General features: G+C 48.9%; 1 protein-coding gene across 2 annotated transcripts; it reads left to right on the top strand.

The window, feature by feature from the left end:
- TMEM268 (transmembrane protein 268) lies at positions 1–27,190 on the top strand. Of its 2 annotated transcripts, XM_081236391.1 has the most exons (10): positions 1–101; positions 3,362–3,548; positions 9,683–9,792; positions 12,819–12,926; positions 13,978–14,127; positions 18,484–18,594; positions 19,408–19,488; positions 20,953–21,138; positions 23,591–23,809; positions 23,939–27,187. In XM_081236391.1, the coding sequence occupies exons 2-9, from the start codon at positions 3,440–3,442 to the stop codon at positions 23,768–23,770; spliced, it is 1,035 nt and encodes a 344-aa protein (XP_081092517.1). In that variant the 5' UTR covers positions 1–101; positions 3,362–3,439; the 3' UTR covers positions 23,771–23,809; positions 23,939–27,187. The 2 variants fall into 2 exon arrangements, with proteins under 2 accessions (XP_081092517.1, XP_081092518.1); XM_081236392.1 differs by lacking the exon at positions 20,953–21,138 and having other exon boundaries at positions 23,939–27,190.
- Positions 27,191–27,878: the final 688 nt, after the last annotated feature.

Genomic DNA, 27,878 nt, shown 5'->3' with positions numbered 1-27,878 from the left:
TGCCCCGAGGCTGCGGCGTTGTGGGGAGGCGGCGCCCCCAGACCTTCCGCGTCCCCGGGCCCCCCGGGAGGCGGTGAGGGCGGCGACGGCGGCGCGGACGGGTGAGTGTGCGCGGGCCCGGGGTGCGCGCCCCTGTGTTTGCGCGCGGGGCCGGGCGCGGGCGGCCGCGAGCCCCGATTTGAGCCGCGCGGGTCCCGTGCTGCCGCCTGGGCGCCCGTGTCTTGGTCTGGGGTGGGCGCCGCGGGCCGCGTCCGCGTTCTTCCTGCGCCTTTGGGCCCCATTTCCCTCTGTCGTGCGTGGGAGCTGCTCTCGGGCGGCTCCTGGGAGCCGGTGGGCTTGGGACAGTGCTCCCACTGATTTCAGGGTGAGGGAGGCCCAGAGACAGCAGACCCGGGAGGAGACTTGAGGGCAGAACCTGAAGCTAGACTCAGTTGCCCAAGGCCAAGGCCAGATGCGGCGGAACATCCCTTGCCCGAATGAGCTCGGTTCCGTTGTGGCTCCATCCCCCACCTGGCTCCTTGACCTTGGATAGTTCACTTTCGTTTCTGGGTCTTAATTTTCTCATGTGGAAAGTGGAGAGCTTGGAGCCATTGTCTCTCAAGGCTTTTCCACCCCAAAACTTCTGTGACAGACCCTCTGTGGTCCCTTGTTGGGACTTGCCAGTTTAACAAAACAAAACCTGACTTGTGAAAACTGTAGGATTCCCCTTCTCCCCCAACACACACGAAGGCACACACGCACACCCCTTAGTGAGGTACAGGGCCTCCTGGGGAAGCTGGGCACTCAGTGCCTGCAGAAATGGAGACCTTTGCTCAGCGGGACTTTTAGGATATCTTCCTTTGCAGAGGCTTGCCACTCAGCTCAAAAAGATGGATAACTGGAAGGTCTGGTTAAGGGGAATCAGCCGTGGGAATTAAGGAAGCTGGGGAGTGGATGACCCGTTAGATACAGGAGCCTCAGGGCTGTGCTCGCTCCCTGGCTCTGACTCCACCCTGGTGCCTCTCCCTCCCTCCCTTGCCCCCTAGGGCTAGTGCAGGGCTGAGTGGGGTGGCAGGTCAGGACACACTGATGGGTGATGGGTCAGCACCTGCCCTTGGCCAGTCTTGCCAACACCCCTCCTGCCCTCTGCAGCCTCCAGGTTGGATGAGGGGCTGCAGGGTGAGTGCAGAGGCTGCCCTCATTGGGCCCATCCTGGCCTCTGGTTTGTACCTCTCCCTACTTGGTAGTCCCTCCCCTTGCTCTACCTTTGCCAAGCCAGGAGCCTCTTTCCCTGCTCCAAGAAGCTTCCTGAAGAACTCTTCCCTCATTCCAAGGTGTTGCCGGCTCCCTCTGACTGCCTTCTTTGGTCATTGTCTGTTATTTCTCTTTCTCTGAGTTTCTCTTTCCCATCAGATGGTGGTACCCAGCAGGGAGGGCTGAACGGGGAGGGACTTAAGATTTTATTTCTGGTTTTATAGTTTAGAAAGCACAGGGCCTGGCACTAGAAGGTTCTTAGGGAGTGTCTGTGGAGTAAAAATAATGATTGCTATATTCCTTTTTGCCCCGTGCTGCTCTCAAGTGATTCAAGTATGAATTCCTTAAGCCTCACAATAGCCTCGTTACATCATTCCCATTTACATGTGTAGAAACGGAGGCAGATACAAGTCACTTGCTCCAGGTCGTACACGTGGGAAGTGGCAGGACGGTGCAGGTTGCTTTTATCCATTACGCTAAATGGCCTTCAGGTGAATGAATTCTTCTGGTTGGGACTTTGTGGAGGCTAATTGGGCCAACTGGGGTGCTGGGATTTCTTCTTCCCAAAGACAATGTCTGCTTGTGGGATTTTGCAGCTAATGAACCTTCCATGTAGTCTGGAAGGATGTCTGTGCAGCTCCAGCTTGTGGGTGGTCCCTCCTGCCTGGAGGAGTGAGGGTGGGCTCAAGGACCTTTCTGAGATTCCAGTACAGCTCCTCCAGGCATCAGGTTCCTAGCTATGATGTCCCTGGGTTCCTGGTCTGGAAAATGGATCCAAGGATTCTGTTTGTCTCCTGGGTCTAGGATATAATCAGGTGAGGCAGGAAAGGGCCTCAGTTATTGCCAAGTGCGGGGCAGACATCCTTGGGCTGTTGTTGTTGCTTTCATGCCTCTTGGGGGGGTACAAGATAAGAGGGAGGAAGTAAAGGGTGATATGACTGACCGGTACTCAGTGATATTTAGGAGTGCCTGCTGTGCGCCAGGCTTGGGCTAAGTGAGGGGAGATGGTCCCTGCCCTCCCACAGCTTGGCAGCTCAGATGCCAACTGGAGCTTGTTACTAGATCACACCTGGGAAATGCAGTCTCTCTCGACCCAGTCTTTTTTTTTTTGCGGTATGCGGGCCTCTCACCGTTGTGGTCTCTCCCGTTGCGGAGCACAGGCTCCAGACGCGCAGGCCCAGCAGCCATGGCTCACGGGCCTAGCCGCTCAGTGGCATGTGGGATCTTCCTGGACCGGGGCATGAACCCGCGTCCCCTGCATCGGCAGGCGGACTCTCAACCACTGTGCCACCAGGGAAGCCCGACCCAGTCTTTTTTAAGGCAGTTTAAGGAGGAGGCTCAGCGATAGCCAGACCTGGGTGCTGAGGTTCAGGGGCACGGGAATGATGGGCTTGGATTTTGCAGCTGGATGGCCTGGTCCATCTCCTGTCTCCACAGCTCCCAGCCATCCCACCTTGGGCAGGTCATGTCACATCTTTGACCCTCTGTTTTCTCTCCTGTGAAATGGGAAAAACCTGTGAGGAAATAGGCCTTATGATGAGCAGGGTACTGGATGCCATACTTATGTCTCCTTGTGTTACCCCCACAGCAGCTATGCCAGATAGGCCTCCCTGAACCCATTTTATAGATGAGGTCAGAAAGGCTCAGGGAGTTAAGTGCCTTGACAGTGAATATCCCAGAGCATGTGAGGGCTGAGTGAAGGTTCAAATCTAGGTCTTTTGGTGCTAAAGTCCTTGCTCTTTTCTTTTCATAACATTTGCTGCTTTGTATAAACAAGGCTCCCCATGATGAATATACCTGCCCTGTACTCAGTCAGGAAGGGAAATCCCAGATGCCTGGGAGTGGGGCCTGGTCAGCTCGTGAGTTCTCTGTGGGCCCCTCGATGTGTCTGAGCTGGAGAAGATCCAAGAGCAGAGGGAAGTCTCAGCCAAGGCCTTGGAGGGTTTTAGCCCTTCCCCCTCACCCCCTCTGAGAACGTTCCTCAGCATGATCAGCAAGACCACAGTCCAAGGGAAGACTCTGGGTGGCTCTCACTGGTCTGGTGATGGCTTTGGCCTTGAGAGCCTGAGGAGCCTGGCCTGCCCAGGACCAGGCCTGAAGTTCTTTCTCGTGATGTTGTTTTCTGAAGGCAGGCGAAGCTGGGCTGGCTGCTCCAGGATGCACCACAGCTCTGAGAAGGGGAAGCAGAAGTCCTGTTGGCTCTGCTATGGCGTGTGAACCGCAGATGGACCCCGGCGGTGCGGCCGGCCCCTTGCCCACCTCCTCCCCTGGGTGGAGCGCCCTGCCTGGCGGGAGCCCTCCTGGCTGGGGGCAAGGTAGGATCATGACCCTTAATTCCTTCCTCCCCTATCCCCCCAGGATGCTGAACTGGACTCATACTATGTATGATTGAGGGGAGGGCAGTGGAGGGGCACAGAAGTATCTTTAGATAAGGGTGGGCATTTGGGGATGTGTTCCCAGGCCAGTTTCTGTCATTTCTACCTATTCTCTCTGTCACCAACTCATTAGATTGCCCTCTGCCAGGATCCCTGCTATAGCTTCCTAGCACCTCTCCTCCTTGCCTCTTCTGTTCTCTGCATGGTGTCTCAGAGAGATTTTTAAAAATGCACAGCCAACCAAAGCACTTTGTGTTTCCGTGTTTCCCATTAGGCTTAGCATGAAGATCTATCATTCGCCAGCTTGCCAGGCCTGCCTAAATGGCTCTTGGTGCCCCTGGTCTCTGTTCCTGCCATGCTGCCCTGCCCCAGGACCTTTGCACCTGCTGTCCCTTCTGTGTGTTATGCCCTTTCCCTGCCTCCTTTTACCTGCTTAATTTCCATCCATCCTTCAGAGCTAAGTTCAGGTATCCCTTCCATGGGGAATCCTTTCCTGATGACCCAGCCTAAGCCGGGACCCTCTGATATATTCCTGTTTCTCCCTATAGCAATTACCAGTCTGTAATTAAATAATTACCTGTGTAATAAAGTGTTGAATGTCCAGTTTCCTCACTAGAATGTAAGCTCCACGAGTGCAGGGGCCCTGCTTTGCTTTGTTCATCACTGTGTCTATAGTACTTAGCACATGGCTTGGCCCATAGTACTATTATTTTTAAATTTTATTATTATTTATTTTATTTATTTATTTATTGCTGCATTGGGTCTTTGTTGCTATGCGCAGGCTTTCTCTAGTTGCGGTGAGCGGGGGCTACTCTTTGTTGCGGTGCATGGGCTTCTCACTGCAGTGGCTTCTCTTGTTGCAGAGCACGGACTCTCTGCACCCGGGCTTCAGGAGTTGTGGCTCACGGGCTCTGGAGCGCCGGCTCAGTAGTTGCGGCACATGGACTTAGTTGCTCCGTGGCATGTGGGATCTTCCCAGACCAGGGCTTGAACCCGTGTCCCCTGCATTGGCAGGTGGATTCTTAACTGCTGCACCACCAGGGAAGCCCTTGGCCCATAGTATATGCTCAATAAGTATTTTGTTGAATGAATGAATGAATGAGTGGCTGGGCGTAGGCAAGGGGAGATGGCATTTTGCATTGTGGCTTGTTTCTTAGATGATTTAAAACTTAAAAACAAGGGTTCCTTTTATGACTACTGTTATTAGGAAAGCAGTTCACATACACACACACACCAGTAGAATGAAATGGAATGGAATAATTTGCCTTCAGCTCTTTGAAGATATTGCTCTACTGGTTTTTGGCAAGCCATTTCTTGTCCCACTATAGGAAATAGCTCCCTGTACACTCACACACACTCACACACACACACACACACACACACACACGCGCTTCTTTGGTAGCTTTTCAGATCCTTTTTCTTAGCCTAGGTGTAAAAACAAGTATTTCTAAGTGGAGGACTTGCAGTTCTCACTTTGAGGAACAGATGAGAGAGTTATTGCCAAGAATCCAGGAACTCATGGTTTGAAAGGGAAACAGAGACATTATGAAAAGTCCTCATATTGCTCAGGCAAACACTGTCCTCATAGTGTAAAGAGCAATGCTAGGGGAGCGGTTCACAACCTCCATGCCTGGGATCCAGCTTAGCGTGGGTTGTCTGCTCTGTGCTGTGCAGTGGAGGGCTAGTCTGAGGCTCCACACAGCACGACTGCCTGCATTTTGTATGCTACCCTTTCTCTTCACTTCTCTTCTTACTTTCATTTCCCCTGGTACCACCAGGCAAGCTGGTTCTCCTTTCAGAGGTTCAGTTTCCTTTTCCATTGTAATGGTTTTCCACCTTCTAGGAGTCTTGGAGGATTAAACGGAATCACGACTGTGAGTCTAAGCCCGTGCCTGGTGCATCAGACGGGCTCAGTTCCTGGAAGCTATTCTTATCGTATTTTATTGTTCTATTTTATTTTGGTCTTGATCTTCTTTTTGTTCGTTTTCCCTCATTTGCTTATTTTTAAATCTAATTTTATAATTTTATCTTTTCATATTTTATTTTATGAAGCCGCCTTAAATCCTTTCTGGAACAAGGTGTGGGAAGGTAAAAACCAACACAGCTAAACTGGTGTGCCTTTATGGTAACTTAGGAGCTTTGACAAGCTGGCTTTTAAATTATGACAACAGTAGCAGCCAGTCATTCAGTACCCATTTTGCACCAAGCGCTTAATTTTCATCATCTTAATTATTTGCAAAATCCTCTGCGGTGGATATGATCATCCTCTAAGGGGATGGCCAGGGATTAAATTGTTTCTTCAAGGTGCTCTGTTAGTGAGAGGCTGAGTTACCATTTGAACCCCAAACCATCTAGCTTGTGCTTTCCCCACCTCATTTATATATGAAGCATTTATTTAGTGCCTACTGTACACCTGGCACTGAACCCAGCTCAGGGGATTCAGTGATGTGCAAAACCAATGTGGGAGTATATAGTCTGATGGAGACAATGGACTTTAATCAAGTAATTGCATACACGTGTGCTCGTCTTTGATACGCATAAAGGAGAAGAGCATGTAGTTATGGGCAGGTTTATCAGATTTGATCTGCCACGAGTTTAGAATGTCAGGGAAGACTCCCTGGGCAAGGGATTAATGAGCTGGAACACAAATGATGACTTAGATATAACGGTGTGAGGCTAGGTGGATGTGTTGTAGGGAGAGAGCCAGAAGAGCATGCACAAAGGCCCTGGGGTGGGAGAGAACACTACATGTCCAGGGAGCTAAGGAGGCTGGGGTGGCAAGACACAGAATGAGGCTGAGCCTTCAAGGTGAGTTTGGCAGGAGGCTAGTTCTTCGAAGGGCTGGGGGAGCTAGGTAAGGAGGTTGGTTTTTGCCAGAGGACTGGGAAGCTATTGAAAGTTTTACTCAGAGCATTTGTATTATCTGATTTGTGCTCTGGCTGCTGTGTGAATGCATTGTAAGAGGAAGAGCAGGTTGGAGAAACCAGTTCGGAGACTATGGCAGGTACAGGGAGAGGTGAAGGGAGCCTAGCCTAGGGTTGTGGTGAAGATACCAAGGGATGCCTGGAGCTGGGAGAGATTTTGTTGGCCCAGGTGGCAGGGCCCAGGGATGGACAGGGTGAGGGGTTAGAGGAGCATATGGGTGGGCCAGGGATTCCCGGAAGGTAGAGCTAGTCATTTTTTTTTTCTTTTTTTTATTTGCGGTTTGCGGGCCTCTCACTGTTGTGGCCTCTCCCGTTGCGGAGCACAGACTCCGGACGCGCAGGCTCAGCGGCCATGGCTCACGGGCCCAGCCGCTCTGCGGCACGCAGGATCCTCCCAGACCGGGGCATGAACCCGCGTCCCCTGCATCGGCAGGCGGACTCTCAACCACTGCGCCACCAGGGGAGCCCCAGAGCTAGTCATTTTAAAAAAAAATAAATTTATTTATTTATTTTTGGCTGTGTTGGGTCTTCGTTTCTGTGTGAGGGCTTTCTCTAGTTGCGGCGAGCGGGGGCCACTCTTCATCGCGGTGCACGGGCTTCTCTTGTGGCGGAGCACAGGCTCCAGACGCGCAGGCTCAGTAGTTGTGGCTCACGGGCCTAGTTGCTCCGTGGCATGTGGGATCTTCCCAGACCAGGACTCGAACCCATGTCCCCTGCATTGGCAGGCAGATTTTCAACCACTGCACCACCAGGGAAGCCCTAGAGCTAGTCATTTTGCTTTAAGACTCAGGGATTGCCCCGAGCTGGGCCCTGAGCCAGCAGGTAACATGTTCATGGTTTAATCCCTTCAGTCCTGCCTCCTCTTCTGAGTAACAGCTACAGAAAATGTGCTGAAATATTCAGCTCCCAGCCCTGCGTGGCTGAACGCTGGGATCCTAGAGTCTCAGGGCTGGACTACCCCGCAGCAGCTGCCCTGGCTGCTGTCTGGTGGCTCCCTGGGCCTCGTACGTGATGGAAGGAGATCTCGGTCCTTTTGTTCAGAGTTTCTTCTGCTCAGAAGGGAAGTTGGTTTGGCTTCTCTCTGCTGCTCTTCCTCCCTGGACCCGAGGGGATTTCACTGTAGCTGGCCTCCCTCGGGTCTCCTGGTCTGGCTTCATTGCAGCCCTGCAGGGCAAGAGTTTTGATAGCCGTTGTGACAAGCCTGAGATGATGTGTGTTTTTAAGGGATGACTCCACTCGATATATGCTTTTAAAATGTTGAGCGAGTGCAGAGACGCTGGGGAGGGCTGGCCCGTAAGTCAGCAGATTAGTTTTCTGTGACTGTTGTAACAGGTGCCACTAACGGTGGCTTAGCAAATGCAGTTCTTCTCTTACAGTTCTGTAGGTTAGAAGTCTGCCACTGGCCAGACTGTCGGGTCACAGCCTGACAGCCCTGGTCAGCAAGGCTGCACTCCTTGAGGAAGCTCCAGCAGAGAATCTGTTTCCTTTTCTTTTCCAGTATCTAAAGGCCACCCACAGTCCTTGGCTCCTGAAGCCTTCCACCATTTTTTTTTTAAATTTTATATTTATTTATTTACTTGGCTGCGTTGGGTTTTAGTTGCGGCATGCGGGCGGCACACAGGCTTCTCTCTAGTCGTGGCGTGCAGGCTCTAGAGCTAAGCCCATGGCGCGCGGGCTTAGTTGCCCCGTGGCCTGTGGGATCTTAGTTCCCCGACCAGGGATCGAACCTGCGTACCCTGCACTGGAAGGCGGATTCTTAAATATTGGACCACCAGGGAAGTCCCCTTCCGCCATTTTTTTTTTCTTTTTTATAAACTTTTTTCTTTTTCTAATTTTATTTATTTATTTATTTATTTATTTATGGCTGTGTTGGCTCTTCGTTTCTGTGCGAGGGCTTTCTCTAGTTGTGGCAAGTGGGGGCCACTCCTCATCGCGGTGCGCGGGCCTCTCACTATCGTGGCCTCTCTCATTGCAGAGCACAGGCTCCAGACGCGCAGGCTCAGTAATTGTGGCTCACGGGGCTAGTTGCTCCGCGGCATGTGGGATCTTCCCAGACCAGGGCTCGAACCCATGTCCCCTGCATTGGCAGGCAGATTCTCAACCACTGCGCCACCAGGGAAGCCCGCCCTTCCACCATTTTAAAGCCAGTAATGTTCCATCTCTCTGTACCTTTCTTCCGTCGTCACATCCCTGCTGGCTCTTCTGCTGCCTCCCTCTTCCACTTTTTTTTTTTTTTTTTTTTTGCTGCGCTGCATGGCATGCGGAATCTTAGTTCCCTAACCAGGGATCGAACCTGTGCCCTCAGCAATGAAAGCATGTAGTCTTAACCACTGGACCGCCAGGGAATTCCCTCTCTTCCACTTTTGAGGATCCTTGTGATTACAGTGGGCCCACCCAGATAATCTAGGATAATCTCCCTATTTCAGGCCGGCTGATTAATACCATTAAGTTCACCTGCGAACCTGTGCCCTCAGCAATGAAAGCATGGAGTCTTAACCACTGGACCGCCAGGGAATTCCCTCTCTTCCACTTTTGAGGATCCTTGTGATTACAGTGGGCCCACCCAGATAATCTAGGATAATCTCCCTATTTCAGGCCGGCTGATTAATACCATTAAGTTCACCTGCAACCCCCATTCTCCTTTGCCATGTAAGATAACGTATTCACAGGTTCTGGGGGTTAGGGTGGGGACATCCTTGGGGGTTCACTGTTGTGCCTACCACATTGTTACCTCTTACTTAGACTCCGAGCCCACTAGGGATGTAAGTTGTTTGGTTGCGCTTCCTTTGCCATCCTCGAATAAATGTCTGCTGGATCATCTCCTCAGTGCAATTAGTTGCTCAATCTCTGTTTAAATATCCCTTGTGAGGGGGAGCCCACTACCTCCCAGACTGTGTGTGGACAGCTCACATTCTTGAGAAGTTCTTCCTTTTATGGTCTCAAATAATGTCCTAATAGCCTCCGGCCTCAGTTCTGTCTCCTGGGAGCTTTCCAGTCAAGTCCAGTCCTTCTCCTGTAGGGGTTTGAGGATGGCAAGTCCCTCCTTGCTATGAGAATGTTCTCAAGGCCAGAGGAGGTGATGCCACCAAGGTCTGGGCTCACCCAAAGTCCTTATTGCTCAGCCACATGAAGCTTCTGGTCTGCTTTCAGAGCTCCACAATGGCCAGGTCCTCACAGTTCTCCGGATTGACAATACCTGTGCACCCATCTCCTTCGATCTGGGAGCCGCCGAGGAACAACTGCAGACATGGGGCATTCAGGTGAGTGCTGACTTTATTGAGTCCTTAGTACTTTTTCTTCCATCCATCCGTCCATCCACCTGTCTGTCCGTCTATCTATTCTATCATCCAATTATTCACAACAGTTTTATTAAACACCTATCCTGTGCTCAACAAGGTAGGGGACATAAGGAAGATGTCCTCTCCTTCCAATTAATTCACTTAACAGATGTGTGTTATGGGGTGTCCACCCTGTGCTGGCCACTTAGGCGGTCACTGAGTACTACAGAGGTGACTAGGTCCCTGTGTCTGGCGTCACACTGCTCACAGAGCCCAGTGGGTGAGATAGACATGCGTCAGGTAAAGCAGAACAGTATGGTATAAATGCTGCAGTAGAGGGATGCACAAGGCATTGAAGACATTCACGGGAGAAAGTGATAAACTCAGCTCGGGGAGCAGTGGTTATGAAAGTGTCTGCCTTAAAACTAAAGCAGCCAGTTACTATACTGGCAAAATGGGTTTCTTCGGTAATAGCAGAAAGTTGCAATTCGGGACAAGCACGCTATAGTAAAAACTGGGCAAGTCTGGAGAAACAAAGGAAAGGACTGTTCTTTTATAGAGGTAAAAGAGAAGTTGGGAGGGGCTCTTATAAACAAGGAGGCCAGTGGGGGAAACTGGGGGTTCGAAGTGTAGTGGCTTTTCATTGGCTGAGTTGTGAGCCTCTTGTTGGCTGGGCTATTGCCAGGCGAGGAGAAAATCTTCCTTCCTCCTGCTGAGGTAGTAAAAGGCAGAAACCGACCTTCTTCCTGTTGGAGATGCAAGGTGATTCTCTTCCTGTTTGGAGTCTGCAGATGACAATGAGTGGTAGGGCATGAGAGCACCTCCTTCTGGCCTTCCCAACTCCAGTATAAATGAGGTTTCCTTTATTCATTCTAACAAAAGCTTTGCAAAGGAGCAGATACTTGATCTGGGCTCTTGAAGGAAAAAACAGGAGTTTGCTGGGTGGACAGGAGGAAGGGCATTTTAGGAGAAGGAACTGCTTCTGCAAAGGGAAGGGTGCATGAATTCATTAGATGATAATGCAGTACCTACAAGCATAGCGATTCGAGGCATAGACTTCATGGGGGTTCATAGATCTGGATGCAGATCCAGCTCAGCTGCTTACTGCCTGGGTGACTTTAGGCAGGTGACTTAATCTCTCTGAGCCACAGTCTCATCATCTGTAAAACGAGGGCAATATTAATACCTATTACGCAGGGGTTTTGTGTGGATTAAGAGAAGTAGTGCTCGAGGAACACTTGCACTGGCCCTGGCACATAGTAAATGTTCAATAAATTGTGGTATTGCTATTAAGTTCCCACAGGTGTGGTTCTTTTTTTTTTTTTTTTTTTTTTTTTTGCGGCACGTGGGCCTCTCACTGCTGTGGCCTCTCCCGCTGCGGAGCACAGGCTCCGGACGCGCAGGCTCAGCGGCCATGGCTCACGGGCCCGGCCGCTCCGCGGCATGTGGGATCTTCCCGGACCAGGGCACGAACCCGTGTCCCCTGCATCGGCAGGCAGACTCAACCACTGCGCCACCAGGGAAGCCCACAGGTGTGGTTCTTGCTCTTCTCAAATCCTCCAGCATGATTAGGCCTTCATCTTCACTGCCCAGGGAGGATTATTTATGGATGAGGAAGCTACATTGCTAATTTTACCCTGAAGACTTGAGAGTACTCCTTTAAAACAGAATTGCATTATGGTTTAAAACAACATTTTATCACCATTAAAGGGAAACTTTCCAAGTTGACAGTACTAGCCCCACATCAGCACATGAGCTGGTTTTACTTCACACGCTTCATTTCAGCCTTTGTACAAAAGAACGTTTTTCTTAAACAGTTGTCTTCAGATTGGGTTTTCTTAACTGATGAACAGTTTACATCTTGTTCTACCATGTTCCTAAATATCATCTCTAATGATTAAATTCTGTGTTCTTAAGCAATCCATTCTCATAGGACCTTTGCTTTATGACATTTTTTGTTTGGGCAGGAAGATGTGAATTTTCAGTATCTTGGACTGTATTAATAGTTATTGATGGTACAGTTTGAGAATAACACTTGTGTATCAAGTGTTCACTATGGAACCAGCACCGGGCTTGTGTACATATACACTTAGACACACGTATCTGTCTAAGTAAGAGAACAGAGGCCCCCAAAGATGTCCAGATAATATGTATATACATACTCTATGTATATTTATTGTAAATGTTGTATATGTATTATCTTATTTAATATGCCTATCACCTCTACAAGGTGTACTTTGATTATCCTCATTTTATTTTATTTATTTATTTTTAAAAATTTATTTATTTATTTATTTATGGCTGCATTGGGTTTTCGTTGCTGTGCCCGGGCTTTCTCTAGTTGCGGCGAGCAGGGACTCCTCTTCGTTGCGGTGCGGGAGCTTCTCATTGTGGTGGCTTCTTTTCGTTGCGGAGTACGGGTTCTAGAGCGCAGGCTCAGTAGTTGTGGCGCACGGGCTTAGCTGCTCCGCGGCACATGGGATCCTCCCGGACCAGGGTGCGAACACGTGTCCCCTGCACTGGCAGGTGGACTCCCAACCACTGCGCCACCAGGGAAGTCCCTGTCCTCATTTTAAAGAGGAGGAAACTGAGGAGAAGTGGGGTTACTTGCTCCAGGTCGCACAGCACATGAGGGGAAGGGCCAAGGTTTGGGGACCCAGGGCTGGCTGACTCCACAGCCTGCACCTTAACCATTAGGCTATCCTGGGTCTGCTGTGAGGTGCTGAGCCTTGGGCTACAGGGATCCCTCTCCTGGATGTCCTCCTGGATCTCGAGCTGTCCCACCTCCCCAGTGGTGCCTGTCCTTCTCTGAGCTGGAAGCTGCACCCTGTGATTGCCACGCAGTGCTCCATGCTCCTCATTCTGCCTTTGGGGGCAGCCAGGAATGCACCTCATCCCCCTTCCACGTGACAGCCACGTGAACTGGCCACAGCACCCCTGCTGGTGGGAAGGAGTGGGGCGTGGTTCTCCGTGGCTGACGGGTCTCTTTCCCTTGGGTGGCCAAGCAGGTCCCGGCTGAGCAGTACAGGAGCCTGGCTGAGAGTGCCCTCTTGGAGCCCCAAGTGAGAAGATACATCATCTACAACTCAAGGCCTATGCGGCTGGCCTTCGCTGTGGTAAGAGCGAGGGAGGCCTCTGAGGCACTGCTGAATTCGGCATAGTGCCCTGGTGTGGGTCATGGGTTTGGGGGCTGGTGGCTGGGCTGCCTGGGAGAGAGCAGTACACCTGGACCTGGGTTTGGTGTAAGAGGAGATTCATGGGGGAGAGTTGTAACCAGCTCCCCATGTAGAGGATGGGAGGCAGGGTTTATTAAGGGCAGAGCTGGGGGATTGGGAATCTGTAGACCCACCACTGAGGCTCTGGACTCAGTGTCTGGCTTTGTCAAGACTTTCCTCCTCTCTGGGACTTGGTTTCCCCATCTGTTCAACAGATTGGTCTATTTCAGCTCTAATCGTATATGTGTGTGTGTATACATATAAACATATGTATACACCTATATATATATATATACATAAACACACACAGGCATACAGAATATGACACAGCCAGCGTTGGAACCCAGGCACTCTGGTTTCTGCATCTGTGCTCTTAACCACTGTGACCTGCCACTCCTCTGTATGTATAAATGGTCAAAAAGCACTCTTGACTCCCATGTCCTGCTTCTAGGAGGGGAAGGGATGGCAACTGGCAGTTACTGATTTCCTAAGAAGTGCTAGGCTATTACGTAGGTTATCTTATTAACCCTTATAACAACATGTGAAGTAGGTATTATTATCCCCTTTTTACGGATGAGGAAACTGAGGCCCAGAGAGTTGTTACAACTTATCTAAGGCCACCTAGCTGTTGAAGGATCAACGTGGGCTTCTGATTCAAATTTATCTCACTCCCAAGCCCCCTGCCCTTTTCTGTTTTATTTGAATTCAGAGTAAGGAAGGATTTGGAGTAGCTATTCTAACCCCTTGCCTCTCCCTTTGCTTTTGAACAAGGAACAAGGGCCCATTCTCACAGACCACCCCAATCTCCCGCCCCCATCAGTCTCTGACTGGCCTTGTGAGCTCTCGCATCCATGGAGGGTGTCAGAAGTGGCCAGAGGGTGTCCCTTGGAATGGAGCTGCTTCATTTGAGGACTGGTGTTCCTGACCGTTCCCTTTCTCTGGCTTCTTGCAGGTGTTCTACGTGGTGGTATGGGCCAACATCTACTCCACCAGCCAGATGTTCGCCCTGGGGAACCACTGGTTGGGTGTACTCCTCGTGACCCTGGCTGCCATGAGCCTGACCCTGACTCTTGTGCTCATTTTCGAGAGACACCAGAGGAAGGTAAGACATCCGGGGACTCCAGCCATGCTCCCTCCAGAAAGGCTGTGTGGACAGGAGAATCCCAAGTCAGATTTTTCTTTTACCTGCTTCAAAGAATTTCCCCAACCATGAAAATTCACCCTGACCCATGTGCCCAGTGGCTAAAAGAAATCAAATCACACATGTGATTAAATCCTTTCTGTTTTTCTCTCTAATGCCTGTGGGTTGTTTTGCTGGAAGCAGGCTGTGTTTTGAGAGAGTCTGGGAGCGGGCAGGATGGCACTTTGAGGTGACTGAGCCCTTCCATGCACCTCCTCTGCCTGGGTGCTCGCCACAGCCCTGTGAGCGAGGGTGCTTCCTGGACCCACCTCACAGCACAAGGTACCTGGAGAGAGGTGGATGGACTCTACCTGGTGCTTGGTTGACAGTTGTGTCTCATTTAACCCCAGTAACCACCTCTGAGGCAGAGAGTGGGTGGGTGATCAGGGAGTTTAGGTAACTTGTCCCAATCCCACTCTGAGTGGCAGAGTGGAGGTTCAAAGCCTGAACCCTCTGATTCCTGATCTCATTCACAAAGGCGATCGATACCCCCTGGCTTAATGTATGGTTTGCTAATTGTCTTCTGCTTCGTCAACATCTGTCTCTTGTTACTGTTGAGCACTTCATATGTGGTAGGTCGTCTACTAAATGCTTTACATGCATTAACTCATTAAACCCCCCAGTAAATCTCTGGGTAGAGGCTTTTACGTTCATTTTGCAGGTGAGGAACCCAAGGCTCTGAAAGGCCCAAGAAGTAGTCCAAGGTCATGCTGCTAATAAATGGCAGAGCTGGAATTCAAGGCCAGGACGCTCAGATTCCAAGCCCTATCCTCAGTCAATACCCAACTGTATTGGTGTTCTGTGGCTGTAACAGATAACCATAAATGTAGTGGCTTAAAACAACAGAAATGTGTTGTGTTACAGTTCTGTAGTTTAAAAGTTTGACAGGGCTGGGCTGCCTCCTTTCTGGAGCCTCTAGGGGGGGAATCTGTTTCCTTGTCTTTTCCAGCTCCTGGAGGCCACCTGCATTCCTTGGCTCATGGCCCCCTCCTCCATCTTCAAAGCCAGCAGTGGTGGGTTGAGTCCTTCTTGCATTCTTGACTCTGAGTCTTCTGTCTCCCTCTTCTACTTTCAAGGTCCCCTGTGATTACATTGGGCTGTCTAGATAATCTGGGACAATCTTCCTATTTTAAGGCTAACTAATTAGCAACATTAATTCCATCTACACCCTTAATTTTTCTGTGCCAAGTAACATAAATTCACAGGTTCTGGGAAGTAGGATTTACGTATCCTTGGGGGACTCTTACTCTGGCAACCACCCCTCCACTGTCTTTCCGGCTGCTTCAAAAGCTCCCCCAGCACCTAGCACAGAGCTGGACTTTGAGATCTTTGGCAAACACTCCACTCTTGCCTCACTCCAGAGGAGAGGGTGGGATGTTGGGAAATGTGGTCAAAGTTTGGGGGTATGAATTCCATTTAGTGTCTGTGCTCACAGGGACAAATAGGAACTTCATGGCTTAATCATTCTGAAAGGATCTTTGTCGGGCTTTGCGATGAGGGTGACAGAATAATGCTGCCCTTGGGCTCTGCTGAAGCTCTCATGGCCCCTGTGTTTGGCCTGTAAAAAAATCAGTGGAGCTGGCTGCTTCTGCAGCAAGAACCTTCTCTTGGGGAGGGGTAAGAAGCAAAGTGCCCTGCTTTATCAGGAGCAAGCAAAATATCTGGCACCTGGCAGGTGCTTCAGGGAGGCAGTTCAGGGAATGCCTGCTGGGGCTCTCTGCCTCCTTCCTCCCTTTCTTCCTTATTCAGCTGGCATTTATGAAGCCTCCACAAGTGCCAGGGGATGTGCTAGGCACAGGGCACAGAGACAAACAAGACCCTGGATCTTTACGCCTAGGTGCAGCATGGAGGCCCCAGGTACATAATAGCCCTTCTGTCATCACTGTTTGTTGATCCCCTCCAGGATCCTTTACTTTCTCATAGGACCATCGTTTAATGAGCACTTATTATGTGTTCTGTGTTTGGGGCCTGATATCCATGCCCAACAACAACCTCACAGGAAGGCAGGGTACCTCTGCCATTTGCTAGCCCTGCAACCTGGGGTGATTTATTATTTAACCTCTCAGGGCCTTAGTTTTCTCATCTGTACAATGGGATAATAATTTTAGCTCCCTTATAGGATTGTTGGGAGAACTAAATGACCTAATACTAAATGACGCAACGTGCTTATAATCTTACTTGGTGTTACATAAATGCTCACTATGTATCAACTGTTATGATTATTTACTCTTCACTAGTGGTGAAACCAAAGCTCAGAGAGGTTAAGTAACTAGTCTGTGGTCACACAGCCTCGCTCAGGTCTTCCTCTGAGCCTCAGCTCAAGGACTTCTTTATCCTCGGATCCCTCATCTCTCAGGACCATGCAGATCCCCCTTCCTGACCACTGTCACTCTTACTGTTTGTGTCCTACCCGCATCACATAGCATCCTTGAGAGCCTCAGCATTTGTACACACTGCCTTGTTTTCCCCTTGTTTGGGTCATTATTAGCCTTTTTCAAGATCAGAGGCTTATGAAGGCAGGCAAGACTCTGTCTTTTATCCCCTGTAGAGTAAAACACATCACTAGGGTATGTTGAACATTCCTAAAAATATTCATTTGTGGCCAAAGTGGTACAGTGGAAAACATGGTGTCTTCAGTTCAGTATCGTCATCATAAAGATATTACTAGGTGACATATATCGAGCGTTCATTCTTCCAGGTGTCCTACGTGAATTAACTCATTTCATCCTTATTCTAACCCTTATTATTAGGGGGTGTTATCTCCAGTTTGGACGTGAGGGTGTGGAGGCAGAGAGATGGTGACTAATTTGCCCAGGGTTATATAGGTAGTTAAGAGATGGAGTCAGGACATGAAATCTTGGTGACAGGGGTTTCTGAAAGGGTGAACACCCTTGCTAAAGTTCTAGGCAAAACAAAATATAATCATCCCTTGATTTTCATAATACAGGCAGACCTTGGAGATACTGTGGGTTTGGTTCCAGACCACCGCTATAAAGCGTATATAACAATAAAGCGAGTTACACGAATTTTTTGGCATATAAAAGTTATGTTTACACTATACTGTAGTCTATTAAGTGTGTAAAAGCACTATGTCTAAAAAAAGCAACGCACATACCTTATTTAAAAAATAACGCTGGTGGAAAAATGGCGTCGATAGACTTGCTCGACTCAGAATTGTCACAAACATTCAGTTTGTAAAACAAAACAAAACAAAAAGGCAGTATCTGTAAAGCGCAATAAAGTGAAACGCAATAAACGAGGTGTGCCTTCAGTGGCATTCCTGGAAAATTCAATGTATTTTAAAACCTATTCACAAAACATTTTAGGTTTTTATGTAAAATGGAATTAGGTTAGCCTGTCAGAGAATTATGAATAGATTTTTTCACATGTGCTTGTGCCCAGTGGGACATTTGGGGTTCAGGTAGGCTGGGGGACAGTTCTTCCATGTGCAAGATTCTCTGTCATGGGACGTGGCCTACAGTGGAAGGCATGTGTTTAGCATCCCTGGTCCTTGTCCCTAAATGCCAGCATCACCTGTCCTGTGACAACTGTTAAGGGCCTTCTCACACATTCAAAAGCTCCCTACAGGGGTCCTTCCTGTTTTGGAGACCGTTGTCCTAGATTGGGTTGCATTCTAATTGCATCTGAAAGTCCTTGTAGGGTCTTTTAGAGCTTTGGGTCCTCTCACCCTTCCTGTCCTCTCCTCCCTGGTCTGCTTAGCACCTACTTTGTCATCCATGGCGTCAGTTGGTTCTGGTGGGAAAAGAAGAAGATGGATTCCCAGAGCCCCCCTCCGAGGGCCAGTCACTGGGTTAGGTAGTATGGAAAGCAGGTGCTTTATTTCCACAATCGATGCTCAAAGCTCTCCAGCCCCCTCCTCCTGCAGATATGTGTGGCCCCTGACTGTGTCCCAGGCACTGGGTTAAGTGCATCACACACACAATCTCAGTTCAATCTCACCATGTTCCTAAGGGCCAGAGATGCTTTTTAGCCTTCTTCAACAACTGAAGAAAGCAAGACTCAGAAGGGACACATTTGTTCAGGGCCACACCGCCGGGAAGTAGCAGAGCTGGGCTTCACCCAAAGCTCTCTGGCACTATTGAATTTATTGTCCCAACAATGCCACGGTCTGTTTTATAGGGGAGACAATGGATGTGTCTTGGAGACCAGGATTATCCCGTGGTGTCTCGGGGAGGGACAGTGTGTGGTTATTGCCCAGGCCCAAGAGCTCCCTGGCAGCATGGAGGTTGGGCCATGGCGCTGGCGTTTGTCTTACAGGCCAATGCCAACACGGATCTGAGGCTGGCGGCTGCCAACGGAGCCCTCCTGAGACACCGGGTGCTGTTGGGGGTGACAGACACGGTAGAAGGCTGCCAGAGTGTGATTCAGGTACTGTGACTCGGAGTGACCTCTCCAGTGGGCCCACTTTGGGGCTGGGCTCTCCCAGTCTGCGCAGTGTCCCCCGGAGTCTGCTAACGGAGATGGCGTCAGCAGCCCTTCCTTCGTCTCTGCTCCAGTGTTTCTTTCTGGAGGCTTCTCTCTGGGAGGTAACCAGCAGCCTAGAACCTCCACGAGGCGGGGCTGGAAGGGAAGCTCGGAGACCATCCAAGCCACATTCCTCATTCAACATTTATTCAGCAAAGAGATGGGGCCTCCTCTATTTTGAGCCCTCAGTACCCAGACAAGGTCCCTGGGGAGGCAGGTCAGACCCTGAGGGCCTTGTCCTCCTGGCATGGTTGTTTTCTTGGCCCCAAGGCAATGGGGAGACCTGAAGTGACTAGAAAGAGGTCACACAGTGGGTCTGGGACACAGCTGGGCTGGTTGAGGCCCAGGGCGCCTGAGCCTGGCTGGGCTCTGCCTGGGAGGGTTGATGAATCTCCTCAGCACCATGTCCGCATTCTTAGCTGGTGAGGGGCCCAGGGTGTGGGTACGGGTGGGCCCCCAGCGGGCACAGGGTTTGGCATTTTCCAAATCTGCACACGAAGCCACTTGCCTACCAGCCATCCAAAGGAGACCCTGTCGTGCGGGGGGCCTTGGAGAGAGCAGAATGGCGTGCTCATGCCGGAGACCGGGGTGAATCTGGTCATCCCCAGAAGGGCAAGCCTCCAGCGAGGAGGCAGGAGGTGAGGCCCGTCTCAGAGATGGAGAGTTCAAGGTCTGGTGGACTTTGGCCTCAGCGGTCATGGTTGCTTCTCTCCCCAGCTCTGGTTTGTCTACTTCGACCTGGAGACCTGTGTGCAGTTTTTGTCCGACCATGTTCGAGAAATGAAGACGAGCCAAGAGGTGAGATACCTTAAGTGAAAAACAAAGCAAAAAAATAAACCAGGAGGCTAAATTGTATAGATTGCATTACCTCAGTGTTGGAACAAGTGTCTAAGGAAAAGTTACTTGGAAGGAAGATTACCTCTGTGGAATCATGGTTGTTTTTGCCTACAGAATTATGGCTGTTTTTCTCTTCCTTTTTAAAGAATTTTTTAAAAATAGAATTATTTATTTATTTATATTTAATTTTTGGCTGCGTTGGGTCTTTGTTGCAGCGAGCGGGGGCTACTCTTTGTTGTGGTGCACGGGCTTCTCATTGCGGTGGCTTCTCTTGTTGTGGAGCACGGGCTCTAGGCGCTTGGACTTCAGTAGTTGTGGCACGTGGGCTCAGTAGTTGTGGCTTGCGGGCTCTAGCGCGCAGGCTCAGTAGTTGTGGCACACGGGCTTAGTTGCTCCACGGCATGTGGGATCTTCCTGGACCAGGGCTCGAACCCATGTCCCTTGCATTGGCAGGCGGACTCTCAACCATTGGACCACCAGGGAAGCCCCCTCTTTTCTGCGCCACCAGGGAAGTCCTCTTTTCCTTTTTTTTGCGGTACGCGGGCCTCTCACTGCTGTGGCCTCTCCCGTTGCGGAGCACAGGGTCCGGACGCGCAGGCTCAGCGGCCATGGCTCACGGGCCTAGCCGCTCCACGGCATGTGGGATCTTCCTGGACCGGGGCACGAACCCGTGTCCCCTGCATCGGCAGGTGGACTCTCAACCACTGGACCACAAGGGAAGCCCCCTCTTTTCCTTTTAAACTAGTCACATTTTCCACATTTTCTACAGTGAATATAAATTTTATCTATAATAATAATAATAAATAGCAGTGAGAATATATTTCATTTATAACAACAACAATAATAAAGATTCTGGCAGAGGAAAATACCTTATATTTAGATGACTTTCACTTGTTTGAAATCCTGAATGTTTTGAGAAAGAACGGGGAGAGTTTGCTCCAGTTCCACAGAGGAGGAAACTGAGGCTCTGAGAAGCCTCAGAGCTGGTTGGTGATGCCAAGTTTGGAGCCCAGCTCGCCTGTCCTCGAGCCCTGTGCTGCTTCCCTGGGATCCATTTTCAGGCCCCCGCAAGTGCTGTAGTCGGCTTTGAAGTCAGGATTGTGGCTTAGCCCTGATCCGGACCCATTGGTTCCTGTGTGGCTTTGGGCAATTCCTTTGAGCTCCAGTTTGCTCATCTGCAACATATGGGTATAGATTCCCACATCCCAGGCTGCTTTGAGGAACAGATGAGAGCATGGAAGGAAAAGTGCTTCTGACCATACTTTTGCAGGAATTATCTGATCTCTCCAGAGCCTCCCGAGGTCAGCATCTGAGTCTGTAGACGGTCTATCCGTCCTATGTGGGTCTGCGGCTCAGGGAACCACCCGGCATCCTACATCCACCTAACTTAGGACACCACTGAGCCCCTCTCTGTTTCCTTTGCAGTCCTTGCTGAGAAGCAGATTGAGCCAGCTGTGTGTTGTCATGGAGACTGGGGTGAGCCCCACGGTGGCCGAGGGGCCGGAGAACCTGCTGGAGGAGGCTCCTCTCCTGCCCAGCAGTCCTGGTCCCACAGAGAGGCCACTCATGCAGACTGAGCTTCGCCAGCTTATTCCTGAGGCTGAGCCGGAGGTAACAGGCACCTGGGCCAGTCAGGCCCCCTCCTCCCCCACCAGGTGTTTGCATAGAGTCTGTGTGGGGCTCTTAAGCTCTAGATTCCTGGGGACACACCTTTACTGGGTTGGTAGGGACCATACACGTCTTCTAGCCTACTAGTTTTCAATATTCTTTTCCTCACCCCAGCACTTTAAAAGATAGCTTAGAGGAATCATTTTATACTTATTGGGTGCCCCCGCACCCCATTTAAAAAATATCTTGGTATTCTTTTGTGTAGTTCTATTGGATATGTAGTTGCATATTGATGGATCATAGCCTACCTAACCATGGACATGTTGATGAATATTTGGGTCATTTTCAAATCTATCCATCAATCTATCATCTCTCCATCCATCTCCTTAAATTGCAGTTGGATATTTAAATCTTGTATGCATCTCTGTTGAATTCCATTTCCTCCTGCTCCAGAGTTCTGTTGGGTCCTGCCACCCAAGCTGTCTGTTGGGTATGGTCAAGAGCTGGTAGACCAGAAGTCTGGTAATGTGGTTTGCAGCTTATGCAACCCTCTTCTCACCATGAGGACAGACCCACTGTCTGGGAGACATGCAGCAAGGGGCGACCTCCGACAGGGTGTGATACAGGAGAGCACTTGCATTTTTTTTTTATCCAATAGATTTGGGGATTAAAGGTCCAAACCAGCCCAGACTTTCCCTTTTGCATGGATGGGGAGTGGGGGGACCTGCAAATAGGACCATTATGAGAGAAAATGATAAATATATTAATCCCTTCGAAGAGCTGAAAAGATTGATAAGATCATGTTCTTTCTTGTGCATGCATGTCTGGGTTTATGTGAAATAGCTTATTAACTATGATGGGTCTTTTAAATTATTTTTTCAAATTCATTCAAACCAATAGTAATACAATTTCCTGTCATGAATATCAAGTCTCAGTGTGTGTGCACATGTTTTTAAAGTAGCTGCCCTTATAAAATAGCAAAGGAAAATACAAGCAATGCCCAAGTCTCAACCTGGGCCAGACTGTCATATTTCAGGAGGAACCCAGTGTGTGCAAAAGGCGGAGAAATAGTTATAATGACCTCTTACATTTTTACAGGTTTTTTATCAGGCATAAAATTCTTTAGCATATCCTCTGAAGTATAGATTATTTTCCCTTCTTCCTTGATGGGTGAAATAAGCCTCCAAGAGGTCAGCTGACTCACCCAAGTTCGCAGGACAAGGGAGAATGTGGCAGAGTCCAAGGCAGAAACCAGTCCTATGATCCTCAGGAGGCCAATTTCTTATCACAGTTCTTTGCTTCTTATGTTATCAATTTTAGAATAAATGGGCGGGAAGACCAATCTGAGTTAGTAAGTGGTAGGCTGTTTGAAGTTTTCAACATTTTTCTAGCACAAAGGGTAACTCCAAGGAAACACAGATCCTACAGAGCTAGGTGGAGTTTCTGCTTTTTGAACAATGATAATGGTAGTGATACTGATGGCGTTTATTGCGCATTAGGTATTGGGCTTTCTATCCATTAGTGCCTTTAGTCCTCACTCCAGCTCAACCAGAAAGGTGCTGTGATTTTCTGTCTTTTACTGATGAGGAAGTAGGCTAAGCAAGGTGAAGTGACTTTGCCCAGGGTCCATCCCAGGGTGGCTGAGCTGACATTCCCATTTGGCCCTTTTGATTTGAAAGCCTATTCTTTTTTTTTTTTTTTTTTTTTTTTTTGTGGTACGCGGACCTCTCACTGCTGTGGCCTCTCCCGTTGCGGAGCACAGGCTCCAGATGCGCAGGCGCAGCGGCCATGGCTCACGGGCCCAGCCGCTCTGCGGCATGTGGGATCTTCCCAGACCGGGGCACGAACCCGTGTTTCCTGCATCGGCAGGCGGACTCTCAACCACTGCGCCACCAGGGAAGCCCATAAATCCAGTTTTGATAAGCACTTTTAACATAGGAGTACTGTCTGAAGCAATTCAGCAGGTACTGCTGTGTATGACTTGAAGAATCCTGCCGTCAGAGGGGTATTCCCCCAACCCTGCCTCCATTTACTGGTGATTTTCTTCAAGTGCATTACCTTGACCTCATGTACTTTACAAAATCACAGACACTTGAAACTGGAAAAATGTGTGTGTGTGTGTGTGTGTGTGTGCACAATTGGCTGGTGTAAACCAATGGTAATTCCTCTAGTGCTCTGAGGCTCCCTAGCTTTTTTGTGCATATTACTATCACCTATTAGCAGTTAGGTTACCACCTCAGAGATGAGGAAACTGAGGCTGTAGGAGCCCCACATAGCTTGAGAGCTGGAGTTCCAGACCAGATTCAGGCATCTTGCAGTTGTCCCGGGTGAGGGCCTTGCCGGGTTCTTCCTAGTGAGCATTACTGCTGGTCCGGGGTGTAAGGACCACTTGGCGTAGCCCTCATGCTTTAGACACTTTTCTGTGGCCCTCACTCTGCTTCCCTACCTCTTCCAGGAAATGGCCCAGCAGCTGCTGGCAGTGTTTGGTGGCTACTACATCCGACTCCTGGTGACCTCTCAGCTCCCCCAGGCATTGGGCACACGACACACAGACTCTCCAAGGATTCCATGCCCCTGCCAGCTCATAGAAGCCCACATCCTGGGCACAGGGTGCTGCCCATTCCTGGCCAGGTGACCTAGGGACGAAGGTACACATCTTCTTCCAAGGCTGAAGGTGAGAAGTCAGGGAGGCCTCAGGAGCCCAAGGTGGCCAACGGTGAGCCCTGGGCTAGGAGAGCAGCATCTGGGGGCGCTCTGAGGCTGTCAGTCATGTCAGCACTGTGAAATATTGTGCTCCCTCCAGGACCCTGCACAAGAATGGCTTGTCAGCATCCCACACTGACCCCTGGCCTTTGCAGAAGCTGACGGTCCCACTCTGAGGTACTTTCTGTGCTGCTTAGAACTGTGGGCATGGATGAAAGGGCCACCGGCACATGCCTTTCATCGTCTGGAGAGCCCAGGAAATGTGAAGATGACCAGACCGGACTGAATGTGTGTCCAAAGCTTGGTCTCAGGTGATGCTCCTGTCCCCACGCGCTCCTTGTCAGATGGAGACTCAGGGAGGACACTGCTCTTTGTGGCATTGCCTTGGGCCCCTTAGATTATAAGAAGCCTCTTCCCAATCTGAAGTGAAGAAGTAAATTCTCAGAATGTTCTCCATTTTTAAGTTGTTTTTTCCCTACATTTTCTGAAAAACGATGGCACTTGGGCTTGTACACTAGCACACAGGCCTTCAGGAGTAGGAAACAAACGACCTGTAACTGCTAATGGGAATATTTGGAAGAGACTGATCCTGTCTGATTGGAGGACATATTTTGTTCAAAGGCATGCTTGCTTGTGGGTATGGTTTCATACTGCAGATGGAGAATGGCCGTTGGTTCCTTAACACTAACTCTGTCCTGGAGTGAAGCGTAATCTGTCACTTGTGGAATTCCATGAAGAGCTCAGAGGCTGCCAGGTGCTCGGCTTCTGAACAAGTTTGAAGACCCGTTGTTCCCTAGGCCCAAATCCAAAAGCCCTAGCCTGGCACCTAAAGGCTCCCCAGCACCTAAGACCTGGCCTTCATCTGCAATTTTGGCTTCATCGCCCATAAAAATCCTTCATAGGTTGAAACACTTTTCCTGGACTGACATACCTGTTCCTTTGTATCTGCTGGACCCCTATGCATGCTTTTGTAAAAAAAAAATTTTTTTTTTAATTGAGGTATGGTTGATGTAAGATATATGCAAGGTTCAGGTGTACAACATAGTGATTCACCATTTTTAAATGTTATACTCCACTTATAGTTATTATAAAATGTTGACTGTATTCCCTGTGTTGTACAATATATCTTTGTAGCTTATTTATTTTATACATGGTAGTTTGTACCTCTTATCCCCTCCCCCTATCTTACCCCTCCCCATCCTATGCATGCTTTAAAGCTCAGCTTTCCTTACCCCTCCTTCAGGAAGCCTTTCAACATAGCCAGACCTGCCACTCTCTGCTTCCTTTATTTTTTTATTTTTATTTTTAAAAAATTACCTCTTAATCCATTAACCCAAATCATCTCACTTTTTTTTTTTTCCATGCCACGTGGCTTGTGGGATCGTAGTTCCCCGACCTTGGATTGAACCCAGGCCACCGTAGTGAAAACACCTAGTCCTAACCACTGGACCGCCAGGGAATTCCTGACTGCGGCCTTTAAATTCTTGATGTAGTTGCTGCCTTTACTGATGTCTTATGTTATTGATTCTGTTTTCCTATGCATATACCTATTCTTCTAGCTAGACTATAAGCTCCTCAAGGACAAAGACTGCACCTTGTACTTTTTGTGCATGACCTGGACTTGCTAAGGAAAAATAATCCTGTGGACTGAGTGCTTTGTCATCTCTATAGTAGCTTTTGCAAATTGCTCTCTGTACTCAGTTGAATGATGAAGTTGTCACAGACTGGGGTTCTGGTCCTGAACTGCCACTTTTAGCTATGTAACTTTAGGCTGGTCCTCAGTCTACACATCTGTATAGTGGGTAGATTGGATGATTCTTAATGGCCCTTTCAAAGCCAAAGATCTGGGAATTTCCATCTTTTTCTGTTCCATTTTAACCCTTGGCCTTTCTCTCTGTTATGCCTTTATCTACACGCAGAAAGGTTCTATAGACCCACACAGGTGAGGTGTCCCAGACCTGATACCCCTTTGGATGGAACACTGGCCTAGCCAGCAGGAGAGCTATATTCTCATTTCAGATCTGCTACTTCTTAGCAGTATGACCTTGGTTAGGTTAACCTCACTGAATGTCAGTTCACTCTATAAATGAATCTGGTGAACATGAAATGTAATTATGTGGGTGACTTACCATGTAAGAGATGAATCTGACTGTTCACTTTCTCTGGGCCAGAGAAGAGAAATCATGTACATAAACCAGCCCTTGGAAATGGCTCTTTTAGGCATTTCTCTTCAGCCAACAAATGCTGTGGCCCGCTTTGCTCAATGAGAATTATTCATGAAGGCGATCATTGTTTTTCTCACCTGCCACAGCGGAAGTGTGGGCTGTGAATGTGATCAATAGTAGCCCATATTTATCATCCAACCATAAAACCCTGGTAAGTATAATAACAGAGAATAAAAATGTGTGTTTTAACAAAACAGCAGTTTTTCCATTTTACAGCTTCCTTAAAGGACCCTTGATGTGTTGTTTCCTGCCTTTTTCTCTCTTTAGAGTTTCTGGTGGTCTCACCCAGTGGGTAGGGCATTGAGGTGTGCCCATGAGGTACATTTCTTCGCATTTGAGCCTCAGTTTCTTTCCTCTTTTAGAAAATTCTGTGATCCTGTCTTGCCTGCTTCACAGGGTTGCTGTGAAGACGAGATTCCACAAAGGAACATGTGCGCCGTTTCAAAGCTCTGTGTTGATGACAGGCATGGAGCTGGTGAAGATGGTGCCATGTCGTGAAGTGGGAGCGGAGGGCTTGGATTCTAGAGTCACATGTATTCAAATCCAAGGTCTGCCACCTAGGAGCCGCGTCCTTCCCATCCTTGGGTCTCAGTCCTCAAGTGTGGAATGGAGATAAGTGTGCCTACCTGGCAGGTGATTGTGAAGATTAAATGATATAAAAAATGTAAAGTGCTTACAACTGTGCGTTGCAAACTTGAGTAAGCGCTCAAGAAATTGTTGCTATTATTATTATTTTTTATCTGTCACTGTGTCGTAAATGCTGTAGGTGCCCGACTTATGCTTTTGTGGATGATGTAGTTCATTAACAGTTAATGTTTATTCATTCTGCATCAGACCTCAGTTACTCCAGCACCATGGGGTGTATTTATGTGAATAACGATTCTAGTCTTTATTCTTTAATCTAGGGAAGATTCTGCTTCCCTAGCAGGGAAGTTACGCATAAGCTGGTTGGTGACTTTGGGCCAGATGCTCACCCTCTCTGTTCCTCCTCATCTATTAAGGGGGCATGTGATAATAGGGTGATGAATTGAGGTGATACATGCAAAGCACAAGGCCTGGTTCATAGTGTGGTCCATAGTAAGGGCTCCATCATCTGATGATGACTTTTCTTCAGCTGCTGCATACTGTTTTCTACCTGTGTCTATTTGTGTGAGTTTTTACTTACCTTATTCAAATCTATATCCTTACTGATTTTGGTTGGTTGGTTCTATCAGTGACCAAGGGAGGAAACTCTCCAGCTAGGACTGTAGATTTTCTGTTTCTCCTTTTACTTTTGACAAAGTATTTTTTTTTAATTACCTAGTTAAAAAAATTGAGATGTAATTAACATACCATAAAGTCCACCATTTTAAAGTATAAAATTCAGTGGTTTTTAGTGTATTCACAAGATTGCACAAACATCACCACTATTTAATTCTAGAACATTTTCATCACATCTTCCCCCCACAAAATCCCCCTACCCATTTGTAGTCACCCCGTTACTCCCTCTCCCCAGCCCCTGACAATCACTGGTCTACTTTATCTCTCTGGATTTTCCCATTCTGGACATTTCATAAATGGAATCATGCAGTTTGTGGCCTTTTATGTCTGGCTTTTTCACATAACATAATGTTTTCAAGAATCATCCGTATTGTAGCATGTATCAATACTTTATCACTTTTTTTTTTTTTTTTTTTTTGCAGTACATGGGCCTCTCACTGTTGTGGCCTCTCCCGTTGCGGAGCACAGGCTCTGGACGCGAAGGCTCAGCAGCCATGGCTCATGGGCCCAGCCGCTCCGCGGCACGTGGGATCCTCCCGGACCGGGGCACGAACC

Source organism: Mesoplodon bidens (genome assembly GCF_964165515.1).
Source record: "Mesoplodon bidens genome assembly, chromosome: 6".
NCBI lineage: Eukaryota > Metazoa > Chordata > Mammalia > Artiodactyla > Ziphiidae > Mesoplodon > Mesoplodon bidens.
Note: the sequence above shows the minus strand (reverse complement) of the source record. Positions and strands in the feature narration are given on the sequence as shown.